At 42.3% G+C, this 27,915-nt stretch overlaps 3 protein-coding genes and 1 long non-coding RNA gene across 6 annotated transcripts; 1 reads left to right on the top strand and 3 right to left on the bottom strand.

Annotated features, from left to right (window-relative positions):
* Positions 1-39: 39 nt before the first annotated feature.
* LOC115203830 (ribosome biogenesis protein NSA2 homolog) lies at positions 40-6,874 on the bottom strand. The gene is made up of 6 exons (XM_029768862.1): positions 6,714-6,874; positions 5,937-6,124; positions 5,449-5,599; positions 4,177-4,356; positions 3,661-3,853; positions 40-524 (listed from the first exon to the last, which is right to left on the bottom strand). Exons 1-6 carry the CDS (start codon positions 6,714-6,716, stop codon positions 457-459), a joined length of 783 nt encoding a protein of 260 aa, XP_029624722.1. The 5' UTR covers positions 6,717-6,874; the 3' UTR covers positions 40-456.
* Positions 6,875-7,085: 211 nt separating this feature from the next.
* gfm2 (GTP dependent ribosome recycling factor mitochondrial 2) lies at positions 7,086-15,686 on the top strand. Its single transcript, XM_029768859.1, has 20 exons — positions 7,086-7,446; positions 7,565-7,643; positions 7,742-7,787; positions 7,900-7,997; positions 8,157-8,282; positions 8,417-8,505; positions 8,711-8,799; positions 8,928-8,988; positions 9,111-9,296; positions 9,449-9,529; positions 9,741-9,889; positions 10,208-10,348; positions 10,607-10,706; positions 11,111-11,300; positions 11,458-11,534; positions 11,694-11,832; positions 11,947-12,138; positions 12,255-12,370; positions 14,970-15,152; positions 15,444-15,686. The coding sequence occupies exons 1-20, from the start codon at positions 7,387-7,389 to the stop codon at positions 15,570-15,572; spliced, it is 2,331 nt and encodes a 776-aa protein (XP_029624719.1). The 5' UTR covers positions 7,086-7,386; the 3' UTR covers positions 15,573-15,686.
* Positions 13,683-15,538, bottom strand: LOC115203829 (uncharacterized). Of its 2 annotated transcripts, none has more exons than XR_003880260.1 (2): positions 15,399-15,538; positions 13,683-15,184 (listed from the first exon to the last, which is right to left on the bottom strand). It is a non-coding gene; the product is annotated as an uncharacterized LOC115203829 (long non-coding RNA). The 2 variants fall into 2 exon arrangements; XR_003880261.1 differs by having other exon boundaries at positions 15,405-15,495.
* A 1,124-nt stretch (positions 15,687-16,810) lies between the features above and the next one.
* hexb (hexosaminidase B (beta polypeptide)) lies at positions 16,811-27,915 on the bottom strand. 2 transcript variants are annotated; one of them, XM_029768860.1, is made up of 14 exons: positions 27,592-27,915; positions 27,154-27,302; positions 26,427-26,492; positions 26,026-26,072; positions 25,601-25,711; positions 25,347-25,448; positions 24,895-25,027; positions 24,510-24,690; positions 24,051-24,137; positions 23,813-23,885; positions 20,120-20,300; positions 19,488-19,578; positions 19,253-19,357; positions 16,811-17,473 (listed from the first exon to the last, which is right to left on the bottom strand). In XM_029768860.1, the coding sequence occupies exons 1-14, from the start codon at positions 27,843-27,845 to the stop codon at positions 17,410-17,412; spliced, it is 1,644 nt and encodes a 547-aa protein (XP_029624720.1). In that variant the 5' UTR covers positions 27,846-27,915; the 3' UTR covers positions 16,811-17,409. The 2 variants fall into 2 exon arrangements, with proteins under 2 accessions (XP_029624720.1, XP_029624721.1); XM_029768861.1 differs by lacking the exon at positions 20,120-20,300 and adding an exon at positions 21,355-21,529 and having other exon boundaries at positions 27,592-27,914.

Raw genomic sequence — 27,915 nt, 5'->3', positions numbered from 1 at the left:
TTTTGACCCCCCCCCCCCAAAAAAAACACTGGAAACTTCTCAGAGCAGTCAAAAACAATCAGAAAACAATTTATATAACCAAATTTATGACAAAAGCACAACCCCTTATATTTAGTCACACATTCCTTTGAGCATGTTTTAGTATTTAGTTACAAGACACCTTGTTGCAAAATACCACATCTGATCTTTTCTGTGTTTTCTTGATTTTCTCCACGGCTGAACACACATGGTTTATACCCAGAGGTTTCAGTATTCCTGGTCTGGTTTGTTATTCCATGCCAGCCATAGCTCTGGCTGTATGTTACAGGCACAGTCCGTATTGATGGGGTCGATTCCCGGACACAGATTAAGTCTAGTCCTGGACTATAAAAACACTGGAAAATCTCCATTAAATTATTTTTAGTCCAGGATTAGGCTTAATCTGTTTCCAGGGAACCGTCCCATAGAGTTCTTAATTTACACCAGCAGTACAGCATTAATGCAGCCATCGTTCTCTGGGTTATTCGTCACCTGGGCGTATTTACCTGAAGAGAAGAGAAATAAATGACACATTTTAATCACTACACTTCAGAAGGTGAATAAGGTTGTGTATACACTTGACACTTACATGTGACTTCTGCTAACAGAATACAAGGATCACATTGAAAAGACATGTCTAGACACACAAAAGTCGCTTTGTGGTCTGACTGTGTTCAGATCTAGCTGACCACTTCAGAAGGTGGTCAGGGATGCATTGTGTGTGGATTTCTCCTCAGTCTGGATGCAATCAGGCTTCCGAAAAAGCATACAGTGGGCAATGTCATCAACACTCCTCCTACCAGTCTCCAGAAAACGTGTGTTTTGGGACCGAGAGGCACCCTTTCAATATAACGTTGGAGGAAATACGTTCCTAGCGTGTAAGGAACGCGTTTGCTGGCCTCATAAATGCTAGGAAAAGCAGCCCAAAAATGCTCAGCATATTTTATTTATTTCATTTATTTTATTTCACCTTTATTTAACCAAGTAGGCAAGTTGAGAACAAGTTCTCATTTACAATTGCGACCTGGCCAAGATAAAGCAAAGCAGTTCGACAACATACAAAAACACAGAGTTACACATGGAGTAAAACAACATACAATCAATGATGCAGTAGAAAAAAATAAGACTATATACAATGTGAGCAAATTATGTGAGATAAGGGAGGTAAAGGCAAAAAAGGCCATGGTGGCAAAGTAAATAAAGTATAGCAAGTAAAACACTGGAATGGTAGATTTGTAGTTTGAAGAAAGTTCAAAGTTAAAATATAAATAATATGGTGCAAAGGAGCAAAATAAATAAAATAAATAAATACAGTAGGGGAAGAGGTAGTAGTTTGGGCTAAATTATAGATGGGCTATGTACAGGTGCAGTGATCTGGGAGCTGCTCTGATAGCTGGTGCTTAAAGCTAGTGAGGGAGATAAGTGTTTCCAGTTTCAGAGATTTTTGTAGTTCGTTCCAGTCATTGGCAGCAGAGAACTGGAAGGAGAGACGACCAAAGGAGGAGTTGGCTTTAGGGGTGACCAGAGAGATATACCTGCTGGAGCGCGTGCTACAGGTGGGTGCTGCTATGGTGACCAGTGAGCGGAGATAAGGGGGGACTTTACCTAGCAGGGTCTTGTAGATGACCTGGAGCCAATGTGTTTGGCGACGATTATGAAGCGAAGGCCAGCCAACGAGAACGTACAGGTCGCAGTGGTGGGTAGTATATGGGGCTTTGGTGACAAAACGGATGGCACTGTGATAGACTGCATCCAGCTTGTTGAGTAGGGTATTGGAGGCTATTTTGTAAATGACATCGCCGAAGTCGAGGATTGGTAGGATGGTCAGTTTTACGAGGGTATGTTTGGCAGCATGAGTGAAGGATGCTTTGTTGCGAAATAGGAAGCCAATTCTAGATTTCACTTTGGAGATGTTTGATGTGAGTCTGGAAGGAGAGTTTACAGTCTAACCAGACACCTAGGTATTTGTAGTTGTCCACAAATTCTAAGTTAGAACCGTCCAGAGAAGTGATGCTGGACAGGCGGGCAGGTGCAGGCAGCGATCGGTTGAAGAGCATGCATTTAGTTTTACTTGTGTTTAGGAGCAGTTGGAGACCACGGAAGGAGAGTTGAATGGCATTGAAGCTCGTCTGGAGGGTTAGTAACACAGTGTCCAAAGAAGGGCCAGAAGTATACAGAATGGTGTCGTCTGCGTAGAGGTGGATCAGAGATTCACCAGCAGCAAGAGCGACATCATTGATGTATACAGAGAAAAGAGTTGGCCCAAGAATTGAACCCTGTGGTACCCCCATAGAGACTGCCAGAGGTCCGGACAGCAGGCCCTCCGATTTGACACACTGAACTCTGTCAGAGAAGTAGTTGGTGAACCAGGCGACGCAATCGTTTGAGAAACCAAGGCTACTGAGTCTGCCGATGAGGATGTGGTGATTAACAGTCAAAAGCTTTGGCCAGGTCAATGAATACGGCAGCACAGTATTGTTTCTTATCGATGGCGGTTACGATGTCATTTAGGACCTTGAGTGTGGCTGAGGTGCACCCATGACCAGCTCTGAAACCAGATTGCATAGCGGAGAGGGTGCGGTGGGATTCGAAATGGTCGGTAATCTGTTTGTTGACTTGGCTTTCGAAGACCTTAGAAAGGCAGGGTAGGATGGATATAGGTCTGTAGCAATTTGGGTCAAGAGTGTCACCTCCTTTGAAGAGGGGGATGACAGCAGCTGCTTTCCAATCTATGGGAATCTCAGACGACACGAAAGAGAGATTGAACAGGTTAGTAATAGGGGTTGCAATAATTTCGGCAGATAATTTTAGAAAGAAAGGGTCCAGATTGTCAAGCCCAGCTGATTTGTAGGGGTCCAGATTTTGCAGCTCTTTCAGAACATCAGCTGAATGGATTTGGGAGAAGGAGAAATGGGGGAGGCTTGGGCGAGTAGCTGTGGGGGGTGCAGTGCTGTTGAATGCAGTAGGGGTAGTTGAGTGGAAAGCATGGCCAGCCGTAGAAAAATGCTTATTGAAATTCTCAATTATAGTGGGCTTATCGGTGGTGACAGAGTTTCCTATCCTCAGTGCAGTGGGCAGTTGGGAGGAGGTGTTCTTATTCTCCATGGACTTTACAATGTCCCATGTGTGGGAACTCCTTCAAGACTGTTGGAAAATCATTCCTCATGAAGCTGGTTAAGAGAATGCCAAGAGTGTGCAAAGCTGTCATCCAAGGCAAAGGGTGTCTACTTTGAAGAATCTCAAATATAATATATTTTGTTTAACACTTTTTTGGTTACTACATGATTCCATGTGTTCATTCATAGTTTATGTCTTCACTATTATTCTATAATGTAGAAAATAGTAAACATAAAGAAAAACCCTGGAATGAGTAGGTGTGTCCAAACTTTTAACTGGTACTGTGTACACAGATGTAGCTTAGTAGTGTACTAATTTGTATTTATTTTTATTTAACCTTTAACTAGGCAAGTCAGTTAAGAACAAATTCTTATTTACAATGACATCCTACTAAGAAGCATGTTTAATGGACAATCTCCATAGAAAGTGCTTTTTAGTCTAGGACTAGGCTTGATCTGTGGTCCCATACTGATCCAGATGAATATCAATAGACATAGACATTTGAGAGGATAGGAGATATCTCACCCCAGATGACCTTTCCCCCCTGCGTGACCAGGCCCAGCTCGCTGACGTTGACCTCTACCACGGTTCCCTTGGTGATGACCCCCAGAGTAGTGTAAAGGGGTGACGAGGGATTCTTCTTCACCCCCAGAATAGGCAGACAGAACGTGGCCTTCAGCTCCGGGTGGGTCACATGGGCCTTCTTGAACCGTAGACCCTGGAGAGATGGAAGGGCAGACGATGGTGGGACATTTATTTCAGGTAATTTAGGTTGTTTACCTTCTCAAACCCACAGGAAGAAGTTTGTGAATGACCTATGCTTCCCAAAGAGCAAGTAAGTCAAGTTAGGTTGTTTTACCTAATTTAGTTAATTGCACTGGTTGTAACTAAGTCTGTCTAGATAGTCTGCTAAATGACAAAAATGTAGTCAAAGTTACTCTGATGTTCACAGTGATAACGAGGGTGTTTACATATCAGCGTTTCAATCCAACACTGCTATATACACTGTATGCTAGTGAGTAGTGTTTATTTCCTCCTTACCATGGGTCTGATGAAGCGTTCATATTTGGGAGGCTTGCGGGTGAAGTTGTCGCCTACGAAGCACACTTTGGTGACCATCCTCTTCCAGGCCTTCTTCTGCCTCTTTCCCGTACGGATGACTTTGAGCACCTCCGTCTCCCCTTGAGCTCGAACCTTGGGCAGGGGCACCTCCCATTTACCCTACAGGGAGAAACAAGATTAGATCAGAGAATATATTAGGACATCTGTTTTTAACTAAACTGGCTTGGGCTTTGCACACTTAGGGCCGATTTCATTGAAAGTGGATGTTAATCCAGGACTAGTTTTAATGGGAGTGCGGGAAAACAGTCCACAGTATTACATTGACATTTGAAACAATTAATCTGACAATAGCAGACTTGCCAACCTTCAATCATTTTTATGAGTACCATTTCAATGCCGCGGCGGCAATCCCAGCCCTGCGGACCTCACGACGGCACGCGTGCAACACCCACACTGCTCAAATCATAGGCAAATGCACTTTTTTTTTAAAGACTGGCTCAGTAGGAATGGCAGGCTATAGACTGTTATAGGTCCGGATGGGGTCAGTCAATTCCCCCTCAGGAAGTTGGAGCAATTGGCTGTATTTTTTATTTATTTTAACTGTAACTACCATATCCTGAAACCTAGAGATCAAGAACGGATTAATTAACGTAGGTCTACTAATCTTTAACAGTCTAACATAACTCTGTGAAAGACGATATTAGCGGAACAGCTCTCTCTGCCATGTCTGTTTCCACCCACGCAGCGATGCGCACTGAACTACCGCAACACCTCACATTTCTTTGCACGTCAATGCGCTTGCACCTACTACCGTTGCGGAGATCATAGCATGTGCGGGCAAGAAAGTGTTCTAGCTTAGTTGATGCTGTAGCTAACTACCTTAGTCACAATGATGCCTTTTTCTTCACACATCAGTGGTACCAATGGAAAAAGTGGTACCACTGATCTGCCATCCAGCTCGAGAGAGGAAAATAGCACTACGACTACGGAGGACGGGCCGGAGCAAAGAACTAGAGATTTTTTCCTCCTAGTCCAAGTTCTCTTGATTGGCTCAGTTTTTCGTACCGGAGTACTTTGACCTCAAATTGTTTGCATGGTACGCAAAATGCATGCAGGTTGGCAATAGATAGGGTTAACCTAGGTGTTGTTCCCTTTTTATATGAGATCATATGGCCAGACACTATTACCTGTCTTCAGTGGGACATGGTGGCGAAAACACAAACAAGTAAAAGAAAGGCATTGAATACTCACAGCCTTCTCCTTCCTCTTCTGTTTGATCATGTTGGAGAGGATCTTGGCGCGGGACTGTCCCTCTCTGTCGAGCAGGTAGGCTGGTACTGCTCCCTCAGGAGTCTTGTCATCGTTCTTCTGCTTGGTCTTCCTCTGCTCGTGCATCTTGAGGCTGTGGTAAGACAAGTGGTGTTGGCACCAATAGGTCAACAAATGTTTTGGATTGGTGGCAATGGCATATGCCGTTTCAATCAACATTTTGACAATAGCAGTTACTAGAAGATGTCTTAATTACAATGTCATAACCAAGGAATTAATTTAAAAATAGGACATTAACCTGTTAAATCTATCATGTCCCTGAACCTAAATCCTAAGAGTCAATACTATTCACTCTATAAAGGAGACCATTGGTTGATCTACTGTAGTGTACTACGCTACTGTACTACTGTAGTGTACTACGCTACTGTACTATAGTGTGTACTACTCATCTATGGTTATACTGTACTTACGTCTTCTTCATCTGGATCTTCTCAGAGTGCCTCTGTTTGTGGTAGAGTTTGGCCTTCAGACCAATCATCTTCCTGGCTTTGTGTGACCGCTCGTGGGCCTCACGGCTCTCCTTCTTCCTCTTCCTCTCCTGGTGGTCCAGGCGTTGGCCATGGCGCTTGCGATGTAACTCAATGTGCTCGTTCTGGGGCTGAGGTAGGAGGCACATTTTAATAGTTTCTTTAAGGCTTTCTGAATGTATTAAGTCAACAAACATCAGAAATAATGAATGATTTCTGTACATTCATTTCCAAGGTGGGCTTGAAATCTAATTTATCAAACATCCTTAAAATATGTTTGGCATGACAGCGCGAACATATGTGGAACCAGTCAAGTATATACAGTAGCTGACAGATTAGCCAGTTAGCTGGCTACCTAGGCTAAGGCAATATCAAAACAATTCAGACCAGCGGGCCTATTCATAATCATTTCGATCAAATAAATTAACTATAACGTTCATTTATTGGCCACTGTGATCTTGAAACAATGCCGTGGTTTTAAATCCAGAGCAGTTTGACCAACATAACGAATTCTAGACACTGCATGTGGTCGGATAGATGCAATTCAACCAAGAATTGTCTTTTGACATGTCTCCCATCACAATGTCAAAAGACAATTCTTGGTTGAATAGCAGCTAGTAGTCGTATGTCTGCCACATGTTGCTAGCCAACTTCGTATGCTAGAAGGTTTCCATATCAAATTATGTGTTATAAAGAACGTGAAATATGTGGATATCTTACCATTTTGTGTATTGAATGTTACGTATTCAGATACAATACTTATTTGATGGAATTTGTTTCAAATTTTGTTTTTTTTCGTCGTTTTTGCTCGTGGCTCTGGGTCGTTGGTGTTGTTTTCCGAAGCCAATATTTTAGAGGAAGTATGCGATGAGAGTGTCCGCTTAAGAAAATTCCGGAATGAAACCAGGTACGAGAGTTCCTGAGCAGTCCCGTTGCATATTTATTAGTAATTCGTAGTAAGTTGATCAAATCATTATCTAAACAATTCAGCACGGTTTTACTATTTATTAAAATAGTCAGAACTATTAAACTATAAATACACATTTATTTTAAAAGTCAATGCCGGAACTTAAATTCAGATAGGACTGCTGCTTGGGGTGTATTTTGAAGATGCACTTTATAAGCAAAGCGTGAATCGACGTGGATATATAATTATAATTTTTTTGTTGATGATTTGACATAATGAATACATTATACTGATTTTGATTATTGTTCTCGGGAGGCACGGCATTTAGAGAATGTGTTTACCTTATTTGACAGCAAGTTCAATGCCAACAGGGTTTATGGTTGATGAATGACATTCACACAGAGCAGTCGACATTGCCCTGTCCATGTCAAGACTGTCTACAATATTTTCACTGGAATACGTTTGTAAGCCCGAAGCAGGTTGAAGATGCGACTTCGGGCTGTCCTGGGAATAGGCATTGGGACGTTCAGTGTCCTGGTTGGGGGGGTAAGACTTACATTTCAGGGACAAACATGGTTAAAAGGCTGTGTACTGTTGGCTATTTGTCACTAGTCGCTACTGTTTTCTATGGATAATGTGTATTGCTCTGTGTTGGGTTGCGTAGGGTAAAGGTTTACTGAAGAATGGACCACAGACGTGCAGGTGGAGATTACAAGGAAGAAAACAGTACAGCTTTTTGCCAGGTATATGACATGTCCCATTCCCATATTAGACTGAACTTTGATGATCTCTCAGTGCTTTTGTAATACAAATTCATAAGTTCTTATTTTATATCCTATAGATGATGTCAAATCCCCACGAGCTGTGGTCAATCCAGATATATCGAAGTAAGTGGTAAAACTAGCTCCAGCCTATGTTTATTACTACTCTATAGCCTACTTCATGGTCCTTGGTAGCCCCTTAATATCAGATGTAATAATCACTATTGTTTGTCCCCAGAATCCGGAACATTGGCATCATGGCACACATAGATGCAGGGAAGACCACCACCACAGAGAGAATGCTGTATTACTCTGGATACACAAGGGCCTTGGGAGGTGTGTAGGAGGGGATTGGGATAGACATGGGTAGGGGGATGCGCAGGTTTGGGTCAGTAATTCAATTTCAATTCCACGACCTCTGCTAGCTTTTTCCTGCATTGCTTAACAGAGTCCCAAGCTAGCAACTCAATTTCTCTCTCTTTTCTTGTTTCCCAGACGTTGATGATGGGGACACTGTGACAGACTTCATGGATCAGGAGAGGGAGCGGGGAATCACCATACAGTCTGCTGCAGTCACCTTCGACTGGAAAAAGCACAGGATCAACCTCATAGATACGCCAGGTACAGAGTCAGTCCCATTCAATGAATTGTACAAAAAACACAAACACGAATCCTATAGACAGAACAACCCTGGCACAAAATCAACCCATAGACCCTCCATAGTACAACACTGTGTGTGTGGGTGGGTGTTTCAGGACATGTTGACTTTACTCTGGAGGTGGAGCGAGCCCTGCGTGTGTTGGATGGGGCGGTGGCTGTGTTTGATGCCTCTGCTGGCGTTGAGGTGAGTCAAGCCCTGATACGATGCCATGTTCCCACCCTGTACTGAAATAGGCCTATGCATCTCTGTTTACCGGACTGTATTGTCTGTAAAAAAACAGTAATTGAACTGACCTAGAATCGAGGTGTTGATTGTATTGTAAATATGTCTGTGTGTTAGTGACTCGGTATGACTGTGTGTTCTGTGTTGTGTCTTGCGATATCACCAGGCTCAGACTCTGACAGTGTGGCGGCAGGCTGAGAAACATCATGTACCCTGTATCTGTTTCCTGAACAAGATGGACAAGCCTGGGGCCAGGTAAAACAACCAGCATCACATAGTGACTCCCTTCTGTTGTAACCAGACATATATCTTCATGCTTGCTGTTAGGATTTGGGATTACAGTGTTCATTTTGATAAAATTGTATTTCTTTTGTTCTATTTAGTTTACACTTTTCCATTGAGAGCATAAAGAAGAAACTGAAAGCCAATCCTGTGCTCCTCCAGGTAGACAACATTCTCAATAGGCCTTCTATGTATTTTACATTGTTCAGCTTCCCTGCTATGATAATGCCTCCATATCAAATGACATACATTACAGTATAAATGAGAAACAACCGGTTACACAGATTCCAATTGGCAGCGGGAAGAGCTTCACAGGATTGATTGACTTGATTACCAACCAGCAAATGACGTGGCGGGTGAAATCCAGAGCAGAGGATGGCCGTGTCTTTGAGACCAAGTCCCTCAGCCAATCAGATGACCCAGAACTTCTTCAGGACGCTATGGAGGCCAGAGCAGCTCTGATAGAACAGGTACAGGAAATGACATCATCATGCCAACTGTCATCTAGTGCTTATTTTTATGCTATTGCTGATAGCTTAGATCGCTATACAAACATAAGTATAGTAAAAACATGTGTAAATGCTATGTGTCATAGTTGGCATTTGCATTTTTTCCTTCACAGGTTGCTGATCTGGATGATGAGTTTGCAGAGCTGTTACTTGGAGGTTACGGTGAAAATTTTGATGCGGTACCTCCTGCCAAAGTAAGCAATATTTATCTTAGGTAAAATATCATTATACCACACAAGGGCCAACATCTTACCAGAAACCACTCTATGGAAAGAGGAAGCCCGGCAGGAGGAAGTGGTATTTGACCCAGGCTTGTGTTCACAATTTGATCTTTGTGTTTTAGCAGTAGGACTGGGTTCTGCATGTGTTATGGTGTGTGTATCTGGTGTATTGTGTATTCTCCAGCTCCAGGAGGCAGTGCGGAGGGTGACTCTGGCACGTAAAGGAGTCCCAGTGCTCTGTGGGAGCTCTCTGAGGAACAAAGGTGTTCAGCCTCTCCTGGACGCCATCACAGCCTACCTCCCTGCCCCCAACGAGAGGCACCACGACCTAGTGTGAGTACATCCCCAACCTCTACCCCTAACCAGAACTCCATCACAGCCTATCTCCTCGCCCCCAACAGGAGGCACCATGGTGTGAGTAACATTTAACCTTTAACTTGTAGAGTCAACAATATGTGTTATCCATAATAGCCCACTCAGCTCTAACCCTTCTATAACATTATTTTGTGGGATACCTAACCAAAATGTAATTCAATCTGATCCATATCATTGGGCTGAAGCCACTACTCTTCTCTACCACATATATCAGTCAGGGATTTATTCTTCAATCAGCCCCAGCTTGATTTGGTTTGGTCTATTCCCTTCACACAGGCGTTGGTACCAGGATGACCTGTGTGCCCTGGCCTTCAAGGTGGTGCATGACAAGCAGCGAGGTCCTCTGGTGTTTGTGAGGATCTACTCTGGGACCATGAAGCCCCAGTCTGCTGTCCTCAACATCAACAGGAACAACACGTACGTAGGTCCATCACCATCCCACTACTACCCAATACCTGCTTACTGCTACAGCAGCTTGCTGAATGGGATTCAATTAATGCTAATCAATGAATTAACTCTGTATCTCTTAAGGTTTTGTTGCATTGGGTATAACTCAGTAGGAGCCCTCTAAAATGCTGCATCTTACAAATTCTCGGCTGTGCCAATAAACTCAAGTACTGTTAGTTTTCTCATTACTGTGCTTGTCATTTTGAATTCCACTGTTCTCCACTGTAGAGAGAGGATGAGTCGGCTGCTGCTGCCATTTGCTGACCAGCATGTGGAGATATCTTCTCTGACTGCAGGAAACATTGCACTCTGTGTGGGCCTCAAGCAGGTAGGATTCCTTGAGAGAATACCTGTTTTGTATTTTTTTATTATTTTTTTAGCCTTCATTTAACTAGGCAAGTCAGTTAAGAACAAATTCTTATTTACAATGACGGCCTAGGAACAGTGGGTTAACTGACTGATTTTTACCTTGTCAGCTCGGGGATTCGACCTAGAAACCGGGTCCAACGCTCTAACCACTAGGCTACCTGCCACCCCATATATTGGAATTGAAAACACATCCATTCTCAGTAAAGAGCAATATGTTTTTGAAACTGAAACATTGTTTTGAATCTGTTGGGTGACTGTGGCTGGACAGTTAAACCAAACACTTTCACTTCCAAGCAATCTTTCATTATGTTTACAAAAAATCCTCTCTTTCTCTCTCTCTCTCACTCCCTCTCTCTCTCTCAGACAGTGACAGGGGACACTATTGTGTCCTCCAAGGCCTCGGCAGCGGCCGCGGTCCGGCGGGCCCAGAAGGAGGGGGAGGGGGAGAGGAAGAGGGGTGGAGAGCAGGCCAGTCTGGTGCTGGCTGGAGTGGAGGTCCCCGAGCCTGTCTTCTTCTGCTCCATAGAACCCCCCACTATGTCTAAACAGGCAGGTCGGTGTCCCTGCAGCCATTAATAAGTTTGGGATCCCTGCTCAAATCCCCTCATAACGTGCACTGTTCTATAGGCTTGTTTGAGCCACCTGGCCTAAAACTCTTGTAACACTGTTATAACAACCTACTAATGTTATTATCCTCTGTTTTCTTTTAGATCTGGAGAATGCCCTGACATGCCTCCAGAGAGAAGACCCTAGCCTGAAGGTCAGGGTAGATCCAGACTCTGGACAGGTAATACCACCTGTACAGGAAGAACATGTATGATTGATTAATTGCTTGGTTGAAAGTGTTGATTGATTTGAATGAATGTTAGCTAGCTAGAATATAATATTAGACTAATAAAATATGCAATATCTGTTTTAATGGTCTTTGTACCGTCTCCTCCGCCAGACCGTTCTGTGTGGAATGGGAGAGCTGCACATTGAGATCCTCCATGATCGGATCAGGAGAGAGTACGGCATCGAGACCCACCTGGGACCTCTACAGGTGGCCTACAGGGAGACCATCCTCCAATCAGTGGCCACCACAGGTATAGTATGCCAATCAGTATGGATTAGGAAACCATATTTTCCAATCAGTGTAGATTGTACTGATTCTTCTTATTCTGATTCCTGATTGTGCTTCCTGCTTGTGTGCGTTTCAGACATGCTGGACCGTACGGTTGGGGAGAGGAGACACATGGTGACTGTGAGCGTGGCCGTCTGCCCCATCATGGACGACGACTCCTCCTCGCTCACTTCCTGTGAAATCACCTACGATGAGGAAGTGGAGGAGCAGCTGTCCCCTGATGTCAGGGACGCCGTGGAGAACGGAGTAAACAGCTCTTATCTCCAAGGTAACGACATCACACCGACCAGATTATGGAAGAAGACCCCCATTTTCGACGAGCCTTTTACTGTTGTAGCCCCTATTCTGATACTCAATAAGTGCATTATGTGCTCACTCTCCCAGGTCCGTTGCTTGGTTACCCGGTCCAGGGCGTGTCCACTATGATCCAGAGTGTGAGCATGGAGCCGGGGACGTCTCTAGCTATGTTGTCTGCCTGCGTGTCCCGCTGTATGCTCAAGGTATATCAACACCTGCACATGAGTGTTGTGTACACAATGTGAGATGATCTCTGCCTATGTACTGTAGTCTTGTGATGGCTCTGTGAGTGTCGATAGAAGGAGAAAGGCATTAGCAATATGGGTTTCTTTATGCTGCTGCTACTCGCTCTATGCATGGTCTCTTTACCCCTACTTACATGCACATATTACCTCGACTAACCTGTACCCCCCGCACTTTGAGTCGACACCATTACACCCTGTATATAGCCTCGTTATTGTTATTTTATTGTTACTCTTTTATTTTTGTATTTATTATTTATGAAATATTTTTCTTAACTCTTATTTTTCTTAATTGCACTGTTGGTTAAGGACTTTTAAGTAAGCATTTCACGGTAAGTTCTACACCTGTTGTATTCGGCGGATGTGACAAATAACATTTGATTTGATAGTAGTACTGCGCTAGTAACAGTGACCCAATTACTCATACTGTTACTAATACTACGCTAGTAAGTGTCCCTATTACTAATACTACGCTAGTAACAGTGACCCTATTACTCATACAATTACTAATGCTATGCTAGTAACAGTGTCCTTATTACTCATACTATTACTAATACTACGCTAGTAACAGTGACCCTATTACTCATACAATTACTAATACTATGCTAGTAACAGTGTCCTTATTACTCATACTATTACTAATACTACGCTAGTAACAGTGACCCTATTACTCATACAATTACTAATACTATGCTAGTAACAGTGTCCTTATTACTCATACTACTACTAAAACTACGCTAGTAACAGTGACCCTATTACTCATACAATACTAATGCTATGCTAGTAACAGTGTCCTTATTACTCATACTATTACTAAAACTACGCTAGTAACAGTGACCCTATTACTCATACAATTACTAATGCTATGCTAGTAACAGTGTCCTTATTACTCATACAATTACTAATACTACGCTAGTAACAGTGTCCTTATTACTCATACTATTACTAATACTACGCTAGTAACAGTGACCCTATTACTCATACAATTACTAATGCTATGCTAGTAACAGTGTCCTTATTGCTCATACTATTACTACATTTTACATTTTTTTTACATTTTAGTCATTTAGCAGACGCTCTTATCCAGAGCGACTTACATTTCATACATTTTTTTTGTATTTTTTTTTTGTACTGGCCCCCCGTGGGAATCGAACCCACAACCCTGGCGTTGCAAACACCATGCGTTGCAAACACCATGCTCTACCAACTGAGCTACAGGGCTGTTACTATGCTAGTAACAGTGACCCTATTACTCATACTATTACTAATGCTATGCTAGTAACAGTGACCCTATTACTCATCAAATCAAATTTATTTATATAGCCCTTCTTACATCAGTTGATATTTCAAAGTGCTGTACAGAAACCCAGCCTAAAACCCCAAACAGCAAGCAATGCAGGTGTAGAAGCATACTATTACTAATACTACGCTAGTAAGTGTCTCTATTACTCATGCTATTACTAATACTACACTAGTAAGTGTCCCTATTACTAATACTGTTACTAATACTACGCTAGTAAGTGTCCCTATTACTCATACTATTACGAATACTATGCTAGTAACAGTGTCCTTATTACTCATACTATTACTAAAACTATGCTAGTAACAGTGACCCTATTACTCATACTATTACTAATACTACGCTAGTAACAGTGACCCTATTACTAATACTATGCTAGTAACAGTGTCCCTATTACGCATACTATTACTAATACTACGCTAGTAAGTGTCCCTATTACTCATACTACGCTTGTAACAGTGACCCTATTACTCATATTATTACTAATACTACGCTAGTAAGTGTCCCTATTACTCATACTATTACTAATACTACGCAAGTAACAGTGACCCTATTACTCATACTAATACTACGCTAGTAAGTGTCCCTATTACTCATACTATTACTAATACTACGCTAGTAACAGTAACCCTATTACTCATATTATTACTTATACTACGCTAGTAACAGTGACCCTATTACTCATATTATTACTTATACTACGCTAGTAACAGTGACCCTATTACTCATATTATTACTAATACTACGCTAGTAACAGTGACCCTATTACTCATATTATTACTTATACTACGCTAGTAACAGTGACCCTATTACTCATATTATTACTAATACTACGCTAGTAACAGTGACCCTATTACTCATATTATTACTAATACTACGCTAGTAACAGTGACCCTATTACTCATATTATTACTAATACTACGCTAGTAACAGTGACCCTATTACTCATTATTACTTATACTACGCTAGTAACAGTGACCCTATTACTCATATTATTACTAATACTACGCTAGTAACAGTGACCCTATTACTCATATTATTACTAATACTACGCTAGTAACAGTGACCCTATTACTCATATTATTACTAATACTACGCCAGTAACAGTGACCTTATTACTCATATTATTACTAATACTACACCAGTAACAGTGACCTTATTACTCATATTATTACTAATACTACGCCAGTAACAGTGACCTTATTACTCATATTATTACTTATACTATGCTAGTAACAGTGTTGTCTCTGTCCCCTGTAGGCTCTGAGGCAGGCGGGGGGGCAGGTGCTGGAGCCTGTGATGTCCCTTGAGGTGACGGTGGGGGAGGAGCACCTGAGCTCTGTGCTGGGTGACCTGGCTCAGAGACGAGGGGCCATCCGGGACATCCAGAGTCGCCATGACAGCAAGGTGCTGCTGGCCACCGCGCCCCTGGCTGAGATGATGGTAGGTTGGTTCAATGTTGCTGTGGAAACCTCCTGTAGTGACAGGGCAGACAACACCAATATACTATAAAAGTGCAATTTTTTTATTTGTTTCTCTATTTCTGTTTTGTACATATCTCATCTTCTTGTTACTAGCGAATCAAGTCCGCTGCTAGCGAATGGCGCATAATTTTCTGCATATTCTAAATGCATCCTAGCTGAATAATATACTGTATCAGAGTCAAAAAGTGACACTGCAGTATCCCACCTTTACCAGATTGTAATGGTTCTAATCTTTCCTCCTCTGTTTCAGGGCTACTCCACAGCCCTGCGAACTCTGACCTCTGGCAACGCCACCTTCTCCCTCCAGCTGGACATCTATGAGGCCATGAATCCCCAACACCAGAATGCCCTGCTCAACAAGATGGCTGGCCTTGCCTGATGACATCACGTAGAGACAGAAGAGGAATTTGGGGAAATGTAAGCCAGCAGGAATGTCCATTTACTGTGCCTTCAGAAAGTATTAATGTTGCTGTGTTACAGACTGAATTCAAAATGGATTACATTTATTTTTCTTTCACCCATCTACATACAATACACCATAATGACAAAGTGAAAACATGTTTTTAGAAATTTTAGCTAATTTATTACAGGAATAATTATTCACACCTATAAGTCAATACTTTGTAAAAGTGACTTTGGCAGCGATTACAGCTGTGAGTCTTTCTGAGTAAGTCTCTTAAGAGCTTTCCACACCTGGATTGTGCAACATTTGCCCATTATTCTTTTCAAAATTCTTCAAGCTCTGTCAAATTGGTTGTTCGTCATTGCTAGACAACCATTTTCAGGTCTTGTCATAGATTTTCAAGTAGATTTAAGTCAAACCCGTAACTCAGTCACTCAGGAACATTCACTGTCTTCTTGGTAAGCAACTCCAGTGTAGATTTGGCCTTGTTTTTTTTTAGGTTATTGTCCTGCTGAAAGGTGAATTCATCTCCCAGTGTCTGCTGGAAAACAGACGGAACCGAGTTTTCCTCTATGCTTGAAAAAAAATGGACAGTGGTACTCAGTATGTGTTGTATTGGATTTGCCCCAAACATAACACTTTGTATTCAGGACAAAAGTCAAAAGCCTTGCCACATTTTTTGCAGTATTACTTTAGTGAGGGTTTCTTAAAAATATATATAACGTGCACCAAGGGGGGGCCCCAGGACCGAGTTTGTGAAACCCTGCTTTAGTGCCTTGTTGCAAATGTTTCCTTCTTTTCACTTTTGTCAATTAGGTTAGTATTGTGGTTTAACTACAATGATAACTGTTTTTATGTCACCATTGGCCTTTATGGTGAAATGAGCGGTTTCCTTCTTCTCCGGCAACCGAGTTAGGAAGGACACCTGTATCTTTGTAGTGACTGGGTGTATTGATACACCATCCAAAGTGTAATTAATAACTTCACCATGCTCAAAGGGATATTTGTCTGCTTTTGAAAAAAGACATGCCCTACTTTGCAAGGCATTGGAAAACCTCGCTGGTCTCTGTGGTTAAATCTGTTTGAAATTCACTGCGGAATTACAGATAATTGTATAGAGATGGGGTAGTCATTCAACTGTTAAACAGGGGCTCCCGAGTGGGGCATCTTTTCTCCTGAACTTGAGGCTTGCCATAACAAATGGGGTTGAATAGTTACTGAGTCAAAGACATTTCATATTTTAATTTCAAAAAACATAATTCCACTTTGACATTATGGGCCAGTGACATCACAATTGAATCAATTTTAAAAATGCAGGCTGTGATACAACAATGTGGGAAAAAGTCTATGGGTATGAATACTTTCTGAAGTCACTGTAAATACTCCTGTGAGGGTGTTTGCTGTGCAAACATGAAAAATTGGGTCAAGAACATGCATGTGGGCATTCAGTACTTCTGTTGGACATATTGTATAAAAGATGATAATGTGTAATTTCCATGAATCGGTAAACTGCGTCACACTTCGTATCACTGTAGTGTTTACACACAGACAATTCTGCAAAAGTTTCTTAATTCATACAAACATTAATATAAAAAGATGGTGTTCCTACACAATCAATTTGTGACATTGCACAGAATGAGGATTGTTCTGAAAAACAATTTGAAAAAAAAGGCAGAATTTGGCTCATATCAGTGCATCAATAAAATCATGAAGACAATCAAGTTTGATTTGTTTTAAAATTGTGTGATTTTCTTTTTCTCTCATTGCTGTTAACGCTGCTTCTCAGGTTGTAGCCCCCACAGTGGCTGTCAGCTCATACCCCTTTGTACTCATGTGCACAGTAACCTGTAAACAGAGGCTCAGCTGGTATACCACGCCTAGTAGAGCAAGAGAAGACAGAGATAGAAGGGGGGAGAGAAGACAGGAAGAAAGAGAGGGTGTTACCACATTGTACAGTCGTGGCCAAAAGCTTTGAGAATGACACAAATATACATTTTCAGAAAGTCTGCTGCCTCAGTTTGTATGATGGCAATTTGCATATACTCCAGAATGTTATGAAGAGTGATCATGTGAATTTCAAAGTCCCTATTTGCCATGCAAAACATTTCCACTGCATTTCAGCCCTGCCACAAAATGACCAGCTGACATGTCAGTGATTCTCTCGTTAACACAGGTATGAGTGTTGACGAGGACAAGGCTGGATATCACTCTGTCATGCTGATTGAGTTTGAATAACAGACTGGAAGCTTCAAAAGGAGGGTGGTGCTTGGAATCATTGTTCTTCCTCTGTAAAACATGGTTACCTGCAAGGAAACACGTGCCGTCATCATTTCTTTGCACAAAAAGGGCTTCACAGGCAAAGATATTTCTGCCATTAAGATTGCACCTAAATCAACCATTTATCGGATCAAGAACTTCAAGAAGAGCAGTTCAATTGTTGTGAAGAAGGCTTCAGGGCGCCCAAGAAAGTCCAGCAAGCGCCAGGACTGTCTCTTAAAGTTGATTCAGCAGCGGGATCGGGGCACCACCAGTCCCGTGTGGCTCAGTTGGTAGAGCATGGTGTTTGCAACGCCAGGGTTGTGGGTTCGATTCCCATGGGGGACCAATACGGGGGGGGAAAAAAATGTATGAAATGTGTGCATTCACTACTGTAAGTCGCTCTGGATAAGAGCGTCTGCTAAATGACAAATGTAAAATGTACAGAGTTTGCTCAGGAATGGCAGCAGGCAGGATGGCCTGGTGTCAAGAAGGGCAGCAAAGAAGCCACCTCTCCAGGAAAAACACAGGGACAGACTGATATTCTGCAAAAGGTACAGGGATTGGACTGTTGAGGACTGGGGTAAAGTCATTTTCTCTGAATCCCCTTTCCGATTGTTTGGGGCATCCGGAAAAGACAAGGTGAGAGCTACCATCAGTCCAGTGTCATGCCAACAGTAAAGCATCCTGAGACCATTCATGTGTGGGGTTGCTTCTCAGCCAAGGGAGTGGGCTCACTCACAATTTTGCCTAAGAACAAAGAATGGTACCAACACATCCTTCGAGAGCAACTTCTCACAACCATCCAGGAACAGTTGTGACAAACAATGCCTTTTCCAGCATGATGGAGCACCTTGCCATAAGGCAAAAGTGATAATTAAGTGGCCCGGGGAATTTTTTTTTTTTTAAATCTATATTTTGGGTCCATGGCCAGGAAACTCCCCAGACCTTAATCCCATTGAGAACTTGTGGTCAATCCTCAATAGGCGGGTAGACAAACAAAACCCCACAAATTCTGACAAACTCCAAGCATTGATTATGCAAGAATGGGCTGCCATCAGTCAGGATGTGGCCCAGAAATTAATTGACAGCATGCCAGGGCGGATTGCAGAGGTCTTGGAAAAAGAAGGGTCAACGCTGCAAATATTGACTCTTTGCATCAACTTCATGTAATTGTCAATAAAAGCCTTTGACACTTATGAAATGATTGTAATTATACTTCAGTATTCCATTGTAACATCTGATGAAAATATCTAAAGACAGCAAATTAATGTCATTCTTAAAACGTTTGGTCACGAATGTATACTTGAGTCAAGAGATTTTTTGCACCAATTCTTATAAGGGGGGGGCGCACCACAGAATTAAATAGAACAGTACGTTTCTCTATGGGGGCGACTTACTGGACCATGCGACAGCGGTGCTGGATCAGACGACTATAAGCATCGTTTGTGTCTTTCACATCCTTGTCACTCCACAATCGCTCCCCCACAGCACTGGCACGGGGCCTGGGGATAGGAGAGAAACATCTTCACAGACTAACATTACAGACAGTGCAGTGTAAAATGGATGGAGAGGAAAGGTATCTTCTAATAGATTTTTTTTTTTTTTAAACTTGTGGGTTTGTCTGCAGCGTACCAGAGTCTGGGGGTCAGGTTGGTAGCGTCCACGAATTCCCCCCACAGACAGGCCTCTCCCCCGACCACCAGCTTCTTCTGAGCATCTGTGCCTGGGTTCACAAGGTCAAATGTAATTCAGGGGTCAGGAGGCAATCACATGGAAAAGTTTCTGTATGCCCATTTCTGCATTTAATCTTTAAAAATTGTGAATATAGTTATTCTGTGTTATTCATTCTACTACTTCAGTCAACAGGGTTGCACTTAGTAAGTTGCACAGAAATAAAAACACATGACCATCGGATCACAAGACAGAAGGATGGCTTTTGGCACGGAAGGCGGTTTCCCTGTTCAGGCTCAGAGCAGGTGGGTTGGACCTTAGACCTGTGTCATACGAGTCAGCTTTCAATTTAGAACAGCATGGTTAGGGCAAAGTCTTCCTTTATCACAAATAATAAAAGTTAATGTATTGGTCCTTGCTGCCCTAATGTAAATATACAGTGAGGTATCGCGATAAGCGTCGCGACCAGTCAATGTAAAATATTAAACTACAAACATGAAACTCCAACCTTAAAAATCACACAGCAAAATGTAGTCTTTTTTCAGAAATAAAGCATCCGTCTAAAGTGTCCAGATAGACAGACACACACACACCATTAAAGTCCTGTGGGTCTGCCTTGTAAGCGGCCTGCCAGTCTTGGCCGTAGGAGATGCGGTTCAGGTACCAGGGTGTGGAGAGCAGGGTCTGGTAGCCTGATGCTGTGACCCTTGCCATCTCAGCCTGGTACTGCTGCTGGTTGCCTTTCCACACGTGGATTAGCGTGTCTGCCTTCAGCTACATACAGTAAACACACATCACATACCGTAGATACTCCTCAATCACACCTTGCATGTGTATCTTTAGTATTTAGGTGTAGTATTAGTACTACTTAGTGTAGAGTAATATTTTTTAAGGGGGGGGGTGAAGAAACTTAAAAAGAAGAAAGAATATGCCACAGGAGAGCCCTCCGTGGATAAACGTGCCTCTGGGTACATTCAAGATGCAAAACAACATTGTAGAGAAGTGACAAATTGAAGCTGTCCCCTTGCAAGATGCTTCCAGTGAGGTGGTTTTCAACGCATGGGTGTTTCTCTCTTCATGGTGGGGCATCACAAAACGGAGTAAAGTTCTGAAGTTGGCTGCATTTGAAAGGTTTCACGTCAACATCTTGCTTACAATGTTCAACATGTTACAGTGTTGCTGATCTTGAATGTACCCCGAAATAACAGAAGCGCTGTGAAGCCATGAATCATGTATGCCAAGTGAACATGCAAGAGTTGTCAGGGCTAGTATCTGGAAAGTCTAACGCGCTGCAGCAAGCAACAATAATCAAAAAGTTCAATGTTACAGTACAAACCATGAACGAGACATAGGCCTCAACCTAGACCAGAACCAAAATGAATACCAAGCAAAGGCAATGTACAGCCCTAGCTGGTTTACCCAACAACAATCTCCATCTCTACCATGAACCAAAGCTGGATACCATGCTGGTCAAAAAAAAGAAAGAAAAAACACCTTCCAACAAGAACCATGTCTCTGTACACTACGACTTTGTTCCAGAGGGCAGATGTTTCAATATGATACAGCGGTGCAATATTCAAGTGCAGACCTGTTGAATGAAGTCATTCAAATTTGAAAGGACAGTTTTTGCATTTTCAACCGCGGCATGTTAGGCCAAAACTCAGAGCTATTCCAGATCTCCTAGAACCGGGTCCTCTGTTGTTTTTTTAAAAACACACTGATGAAGATTATATCATTTTTTATTAGGATCCCCATTAGATGACGCCATAACGTCAGCTAATCTTACTGGGGTCCAACAAAAGGGAGGTGTCTGATGAAGATAACTGACCATTGAAGCTGAGTGGCTCGACCTTGTAGTACCTCTGCCAGTCCTGTCCGTAGCTAATGTAATCTAGGTACCAGGGGGCGGAGAGGATGGTGGTGAAGCCCGCCCCCGTCACCTTCTGAAGCTCCTCTTCAAACTTGTTCCCCATCCACACATGCACTACTGTGTTTGACTTCAGCTGCAAGTATTACACCGATTTGTTACTCAGAAAACATGTTTATTATTTGCGGATGTGGTGGTCAGACATTGGTTTGAAATAATTGATTCTAAACTTTGAGCGCTTGCTTGAGTCTGCCTGGAGTGCCAGATGGGTGGGATTTGCAGTTCTGGGACTCTTCTATTGGTTTATTAAGCCAGGCAAGCTCAAACAGGCACAGATAAATACATTTTTTCAGTATTTGAAACCCAGGTCTGGTGGTGGTTAGGAGATAGTATTAGCTTTTACTTTGTTACTCTAACAGGGGGGTGGGGGAAACTATAGAAGCCAAGCCATGAAGCCACATGCACTACTATGCAAATACCAGGTAAGAAGTGAATAAGGTACAGTTGAAGTCAGAAGTTTACATACACCTTAGCCAAATATATTTAAACTCAGTTTCACAATTCTTGACATTTAATCCTAGTAAAAATTCTGGTCTTAGGTCAGTTAGGATCACCACTTTATTTTAAGAATGTGAAGTGTCAGAATAATATTAGAGAGAATGATTTATTTCAGCTTATATTTCTTTCATCACATTCCCATTGGGTCAGAAGTTTACATACACTCAATTAGTATTTGGTAGCATTGCCTTTAAATTGTTTAACTTGGGTCAAACGTTTCAGGTAGCCTTCCACAAGCTTCCCACAATAAGTTGGGTGAATTTTGGCCCATTCTTCCTGACAGAGCTGGTGTAACTGAGTCAGGTTTGTAGGCCTCCTTGCTCGCACACGCTTTTTCAGTTATGCCCACATATTTTCTATAGGATTGAGGTCAGGGCTTTGTGATGGCCACTCCAATACCTTGGCTTTGTTTTCCTTAAGCCATTTTGCCACAACTTTGGAAGTATGCTTGGGGTCATTGTCCATTTGGAAGACCCATTTGCGACCAAGCTTAACTTCCTGACTGATGTCTTGAGATGTTGCTTCAATATATCCACATAATTTGACTTCTTCATGATGCCATCTATTTTGTGAAGCGCAGCAGTCCCTCCTGCAGCAAAGCACCCCCAAAACATGATGCTGCCACGGTTGGGATGGTGTTCTTCGGCTTGCAAGCCTCCCCCTTTTTCCTCCAAACATAACAATGGTCATTATGGCCAAACTGTTCTATTTTTGTTTCATCAGACCAAAGAACATTTCTCCAAAAAGTACAATATTTGTCCCCATGTGAAGTGGCAAACCGTAGTCTGGGTTTTTTATGGCAGTTTTGAAGCATTGGCTTCTTCCTTGCTGAGCGACCTTTCAGGTTATGTCGATATAGGACTCATTTTACTGTGGATATATATACACTTTTGTACCTGGTCCTTTGCTGTTGTTCTGGGATTGATTTGCACTTTTCGCACCAAAGTGCGTTCATCTCTAGGAGACAGAACGCATCTCCTTCCAGAGCGTTATGACGGCTGCGTGGTCCCATGGTGTTTATACTTGCGTACTATTGTTTGTACAGATGAACGTGGTACCTTCAGGCATTTGGAAATTGCTCCCCAGGATGAACCAGACTTGTGGAGGTCTAATTTTTTTCCCCCTGAGGTCTTGGCTGATTTCTTTAGATTTTCCCATAATGTCAAGCAAAGACATTTTACATTTACATTTTAGTCATTTAGCAGACGCTCTTATCCAGAGCGACTTACAGTAGTGAATACATACATTTCATGCATTTAAAATAAAATAAAAAATTGTACTGGCCCCCCGTGGGAATCGAACCCACAACCCTGGCGTTGCACACACCATGCTCTACCAACTGAGCCACAGGGATGCTCTACCAACTGACCCACAAAGAGGCACTGAGTTTGAAGATAGGCTTTGAAATACATCCACAGGTACACCCCCAATTGACTCAAATGATGTCAGAAGCTTCTAAAGCCATGACATAATTTTCTGGAATTTTCCAAGCTGTTTAAAAAGGCACAATCAACTTAGTGTATGTAAACTTCTGACCCACTGGAATTGTGATACAGTGAATTATAAGAGAAATAATCTGTAAGCAATTGTTGGAAAAATGACTTGTGTCATGCATAAAGTAGATGTCCTAACCGACTTGCCAAAACTATAGTTTGTAACAAGAAATTTGTGGAGTGGTTGAAAAACGAGTTTTAAATGACTCCAACCTAAGTGTATGTAACCTTCCGACTTCAACTATAACTGAAGATATTTTGATCATAGAAATATTAGAATTTCACTTCAGAAAATGAGTCTGATTTCTAAATATCAGAGTGGCTGCTTTTCTCTCTGCCTGTGCTAATAAATGCTGCTGCTCTGTTACCTTAACTCCATTGTCAATCACCTCCTGCCAGATCATGTAGCCCTTGTTGGTAGTGGTGACGATATCCAAGAGCCTATCATGTGACAGAAAATAACCACATGATAATATGAATAATTCATCTTCGGACAATGGAGTGGGGCATTTTTAGAATATGCGGAAGTTACTGTGTTTTTTTAGGTTGGCCGAATTACTTATCATTTGTTTCACTTTAAGGCCATGTCTAACTGAAGCCACACACCTCTGAATGTAGAAAGACTCCAGCTTGCTGTAGTCCGTCCCAAAGCCTTGCTGCGCCATGAACTTCTGGATGTCTGGGTTGGACTTCCTGTGGATCACAGAGGCAGAAAGTAGAGTGTTTTTATTGATGTGCTTGATGTTGGCGGAGACAGCCTACAGTACTGTTTTGATTTAATTTCCATAGACTGTCAAACAAGCCAGAGTCACATGGCTGTTGACAATTGCGGTCATATACTGTACCTTTGTAGTGGATAAGGAGTCTGTGGGTCAGTTGGTGCTGAATATTTAGACTTTGAGTAAGTAACTTTTGAAAGAAATATCTGCTAGCGTCTACTAACAATGACTTATATGTGGTTGTTTCTCCCTGCTAAACGTAGTTGTTATATGCACCGATTGCCAGTCACCCTGGATAAGAGTGTCTGCTAAATTACAAATATAAATGTCCTTATAAGCCTCTCACCAGCAGCTGAAGTCAACCTCGTCTCCTCCTAGATGGATGTAGGCATCAGGGAACACTGTGCTGACCTCCTTGAAGAACATGGTCATGAAGTCATAGGTGGTGTTGAGGATAGGGTTGACCGGTCCAAACGAGCCAGAGGGGCTGGTTCCAGAGTAACAGGGGGTCAGTAGGTCCTTCTGGCCTGGAAAGGGGGCATGAGAGAGGAGCAGATAAAACCAATGCAAAATCAGGTAGCTGCATATTTCACTTCAATTCTTACAAAAAATATTATGAAAATGTGCATGTCTAAAAAGGACAAAAGACTACTCTGACCCCTTAGAAATGAACCCCTTGATACAGCCAGAAGACTTTCATCTGAAATACCCCTAAGTGACCCCACACTCACCTTTGCCCCATGACTGAGTGTGTCCAGGGGTGTCGAACTCAGAGACGACACGAATGCCCCTGAGGCGAGCAAACTCAATGATCATCTTCACGTCAGAGGGTGTGTACACATGCGTGTACGGGTGGTATGCTCCCTGCAGAAAAACGATACAGCAAAACAAAAGCCGTCATCCACAAAGGGAATCATTATATACATATGCATTGAGTAGTTTAAACCTTTACACTAGCCCTTACACGTTTACAACTTTGTAATGACTGATTTGCTGTAAGCAATACGGTGATAGATCCACCAAGACCACAAGGCTTTGTGACGCGCCCACCATATACTTTTCAGCATATCATTATTGCCATATCACCTTTGCCTATCTGGTCTTTTCAGGTGTGTGAAAGCTGTAGGTATAGCAGCTGAAATGAGACCAGGCTATTGATAACAACGTCTGCCTACCCACTCACCTGCTGGCTCAGCTGGGGGAAGGTACGGCTCATGTAGGGGAAGGAGTGGTCATCCACTATGTGCCAGTGGAACACATTGAATTTGTTCCACGCCATTGCTTCCTGCGTGTGGGTAAGGGGAGAATGAGGTAATAATGACATTATGTTATGTAATGTTATGCCATTAATATACAATTATTTGATCATATGGCCAAAGCAAACATTTAACCATAACAACAAAGTGAACCGAAATCGCATGTATCGTCCTCTCTAACCAGATTGGCTAAGATGACTTTGATGGGCAGGAAGTGACGAGAGGTGTCCAATAAGAGGCCTCGATGTGCAAACCGTGGAAAGTCCTGGATCTCTGTCCTATTGATGCTTTTCTGTGAAAATAAAACAAAGAAATTGAAAATTATCCATAAAAAAATTGAAGTATCATTGAAATATTTCTACAACTTAATCCATTTGATGAATACGGAGTGACTGAGGCAAAAACCACAATGTGGAAATGAAAATAGCTTGCTAAGTTGCTGGGAACTGAATTGCCAAATGTGTTGATGCATTAGAATGACTTGGAATAGAGCTATGGTAAACCAGTAAGGTAGGCTACTTCCTCAATCATGTGACTTGTGTTCAGACATGGGAGAGGCCTCCTTGTTTAACAAACTCGATTCATGTGGCAGTCATGTCAACTTACTGCTCCATATTCATCATCATACACCAACTGGCTAAAAGTCTCCAGACCTGGTAATAAAAAGTGAGACACATAGACAATGATTAATCAACAGAATCATACGACAACAGGATTGTAAACACATGCTTTACAACACACTGTAAACTTCTTGGATATATATATAGAAAAAGTCTCAAATCAAATCAAAGTTGATTGTAATCTGCACAGGATAAAGTGTAGTGTTGTACACAGTACTTGCAAGCTTTCCTCTCAGTACGTAGGTTTGAATTACAATATTTCCTGTAGCTTTCAAGGTCTAGACACAAGATGCTATGCAACACAACCACAGAAGTTGCGCAAGCGTTATGAAAACAAGTGAAACGTTATAACAATATAGGCATTTTAAATAGAGGAAGGACCCCTACCTCTCAGTGCGCCCCACACCTTAGGTGCTTTCAGCACAGCAACAGGAGAGTCCACCGAGAGTTCGTCTGTGGACCGGCAGCAGAAAGAAGACTGTCAATCCTATGTTGTTCTCTATTTTATTTTTTTACATCCGATAATGCCCACTGATTTACAATGCATGCATGTCACTGTTACCCATCTAGGTAAGTGGATGTTTCTTCTTCGATGAGTAAGTAAATGCATGTTAGTTTCTCTTTTTTAGTTTGAGGCCTTAAGACACAGTTAAGACCAAACTTGCATGTGTACAACTGGTGTGCATTCATGAAACAGTAGCTAAGTGTCTTTACAACAAAGATCCAGTGGTCTTATGCCTACTGACCTATTATCTTCCAAGACATTCTAAGTAATCTTTCTCTCTCTCTCTACTGGGGGATAATACCTTCCTAAACACTGATGTAGGATGACGAGCCCCGGGCCTCAATCCCACTGGGAAGGCCCCTCGACTGTACTTGTGAAGACTCTGCTATTTGTATTTACCCTGCTAGAGTCCCAACCTTGCAAACTTGGGTCCGAATTCAGAGAAAAAGCACTGATCTTGGAACAGGTCTCCCTGTACATATAATCGTATTCATTATGATCTAAAAGGGAAATCTGATCCTATATCAGCATACTCCGAGATGCTTTGTGCATACGGAACCTGGCTTAGAGCACCAACAAGGAAGACAAACATCATGCCAGGGCACTCACATGACTCGTCAGATGTCACACTGGGGTAGCTGTCACACTCAGAGTCAGCTGATGTGATCCACACCTGTAACTCAGACACATCAGAGGCAAATGCCTTCTTTTTGTTTTGCCCTTGCATTCTGGAAATGGGGAATATGTATTCGTCATACCTGCAGGACAAGGAAGGAGGAACAAACCAGTTCACGTGACTACGTGAAAAAAACAGGGTGAATTTCTATGCATAAAAAACACATTCAACAGTTACAGCTCTATTCAGCACATAGTCTACTTCTGAAAAACGTTTTGACTTCAACTGTATTCAAATAAAACTTAACTAAAACGTGAACGATTTCAAATCTAACAGAGCCAACGCTAAACAAACATTTACATCACAGAATGCTGATGTAGGCCAGTCTTTGAAAATACGTCGGCGGCTATTCATTCACAATCACATATTACCTTCGATATGCATTTTGAAGAAGGCTGCAGCTCGCACCGGAAGACGATTCTTTCGCGTCAACTATCTGGAAACTAGCACCGCTGAGTTTGAACGCTACCGTTGACATTTGGACTTTCTGAGGCAACGGCCAGAGAGATCCATACTGAGAATCACCCAGAGTAGGCTCCTCGACATCTTTATAACCATAATCTTGCGTTGCCCAGCAGACAACAACAGCAAGTAATAATGTTGTAAACTTCAGCGTCGCGATCATGTTGTACTACAGTATTACCAACTACCAGTCACCTCACAACTGGCGAGACAGTGGAGGTGTTTGGTAATAT

This window comes from Salmo trutta, chromosome 12 (genome assembly GCF_901001165.1).
Source record: "Salmo trutta chromosome 12, fSalTru1.1, whole genome shotgun sequence".
In the NCBI taxonomy this organism is placed as follows: Eukaryota; Metazoa; Chordata; class Actinopteri; order Salmoniformes; family Salmonidae; genus Salmo; species Salmo trutta.
Note: the sequence above shows the minus strand (reverse complement) of the source record. Positions and strands in the feature narration are given on the sequence as shown.

Coding starts and splice junctions, on each gene's coding strand:
- hexb (XM_029768860.1), bottom strand. CDS start 27,845: ATGATCGCGACGCTGAAGTTTACAACATTATTACTTGCTGTTGTTGTC. Junction 25,712..26,025: donor ATGATGATGAATATGGAGCA/GTAAGTTGACAT, acceptor TTATTTTCACAG/AAAAGCATCAATAGGACAGA. Junction 23,886..24,050: donor GAGTCTTTCTACATTCAGAG/GTGTGTGGCTTC, acceptor GTCACATGATAG/GCTCTTGGATATCGTCACCA.
- LOC115203830 (XM_029768862.1), bottom strand. Junction 5,600..5,936: donor AAGATCCAGATGAAGAAGAC/GTAAGTACAGTA, acceptor GTCTTACCACAG/CCTCAAGATGCACGAGCAGA. Junction 4,357..5,448: donor AGAAGAGGAAGGAGAAGGCT/GTGAGTATTCAA, acceptor TTCTCCCTGTAG/GGTAAATGGGAGGTGCCCCT.
- gfm2 (XM_029768859.1), top strand. CDS start 7,387: ATGCGACTTCGGGCTGTCCTGGGAATAGGCATTGGGACGTTCAGTGTC. Junction 7,788..7,899: donor GTCAATCCAGATATATCGAA/GTAAGTGGTAAA, acceptor GTTTGTCCCCAG/AATCCGGAACATTGGCATCA. Junction 10,349..10,606: donor AACATCAACAGGAACAACAC/GTACGTAGGTCC, acceptor TCTCCACTGTAG/AGAGAGGATGAGTCGGCTGC.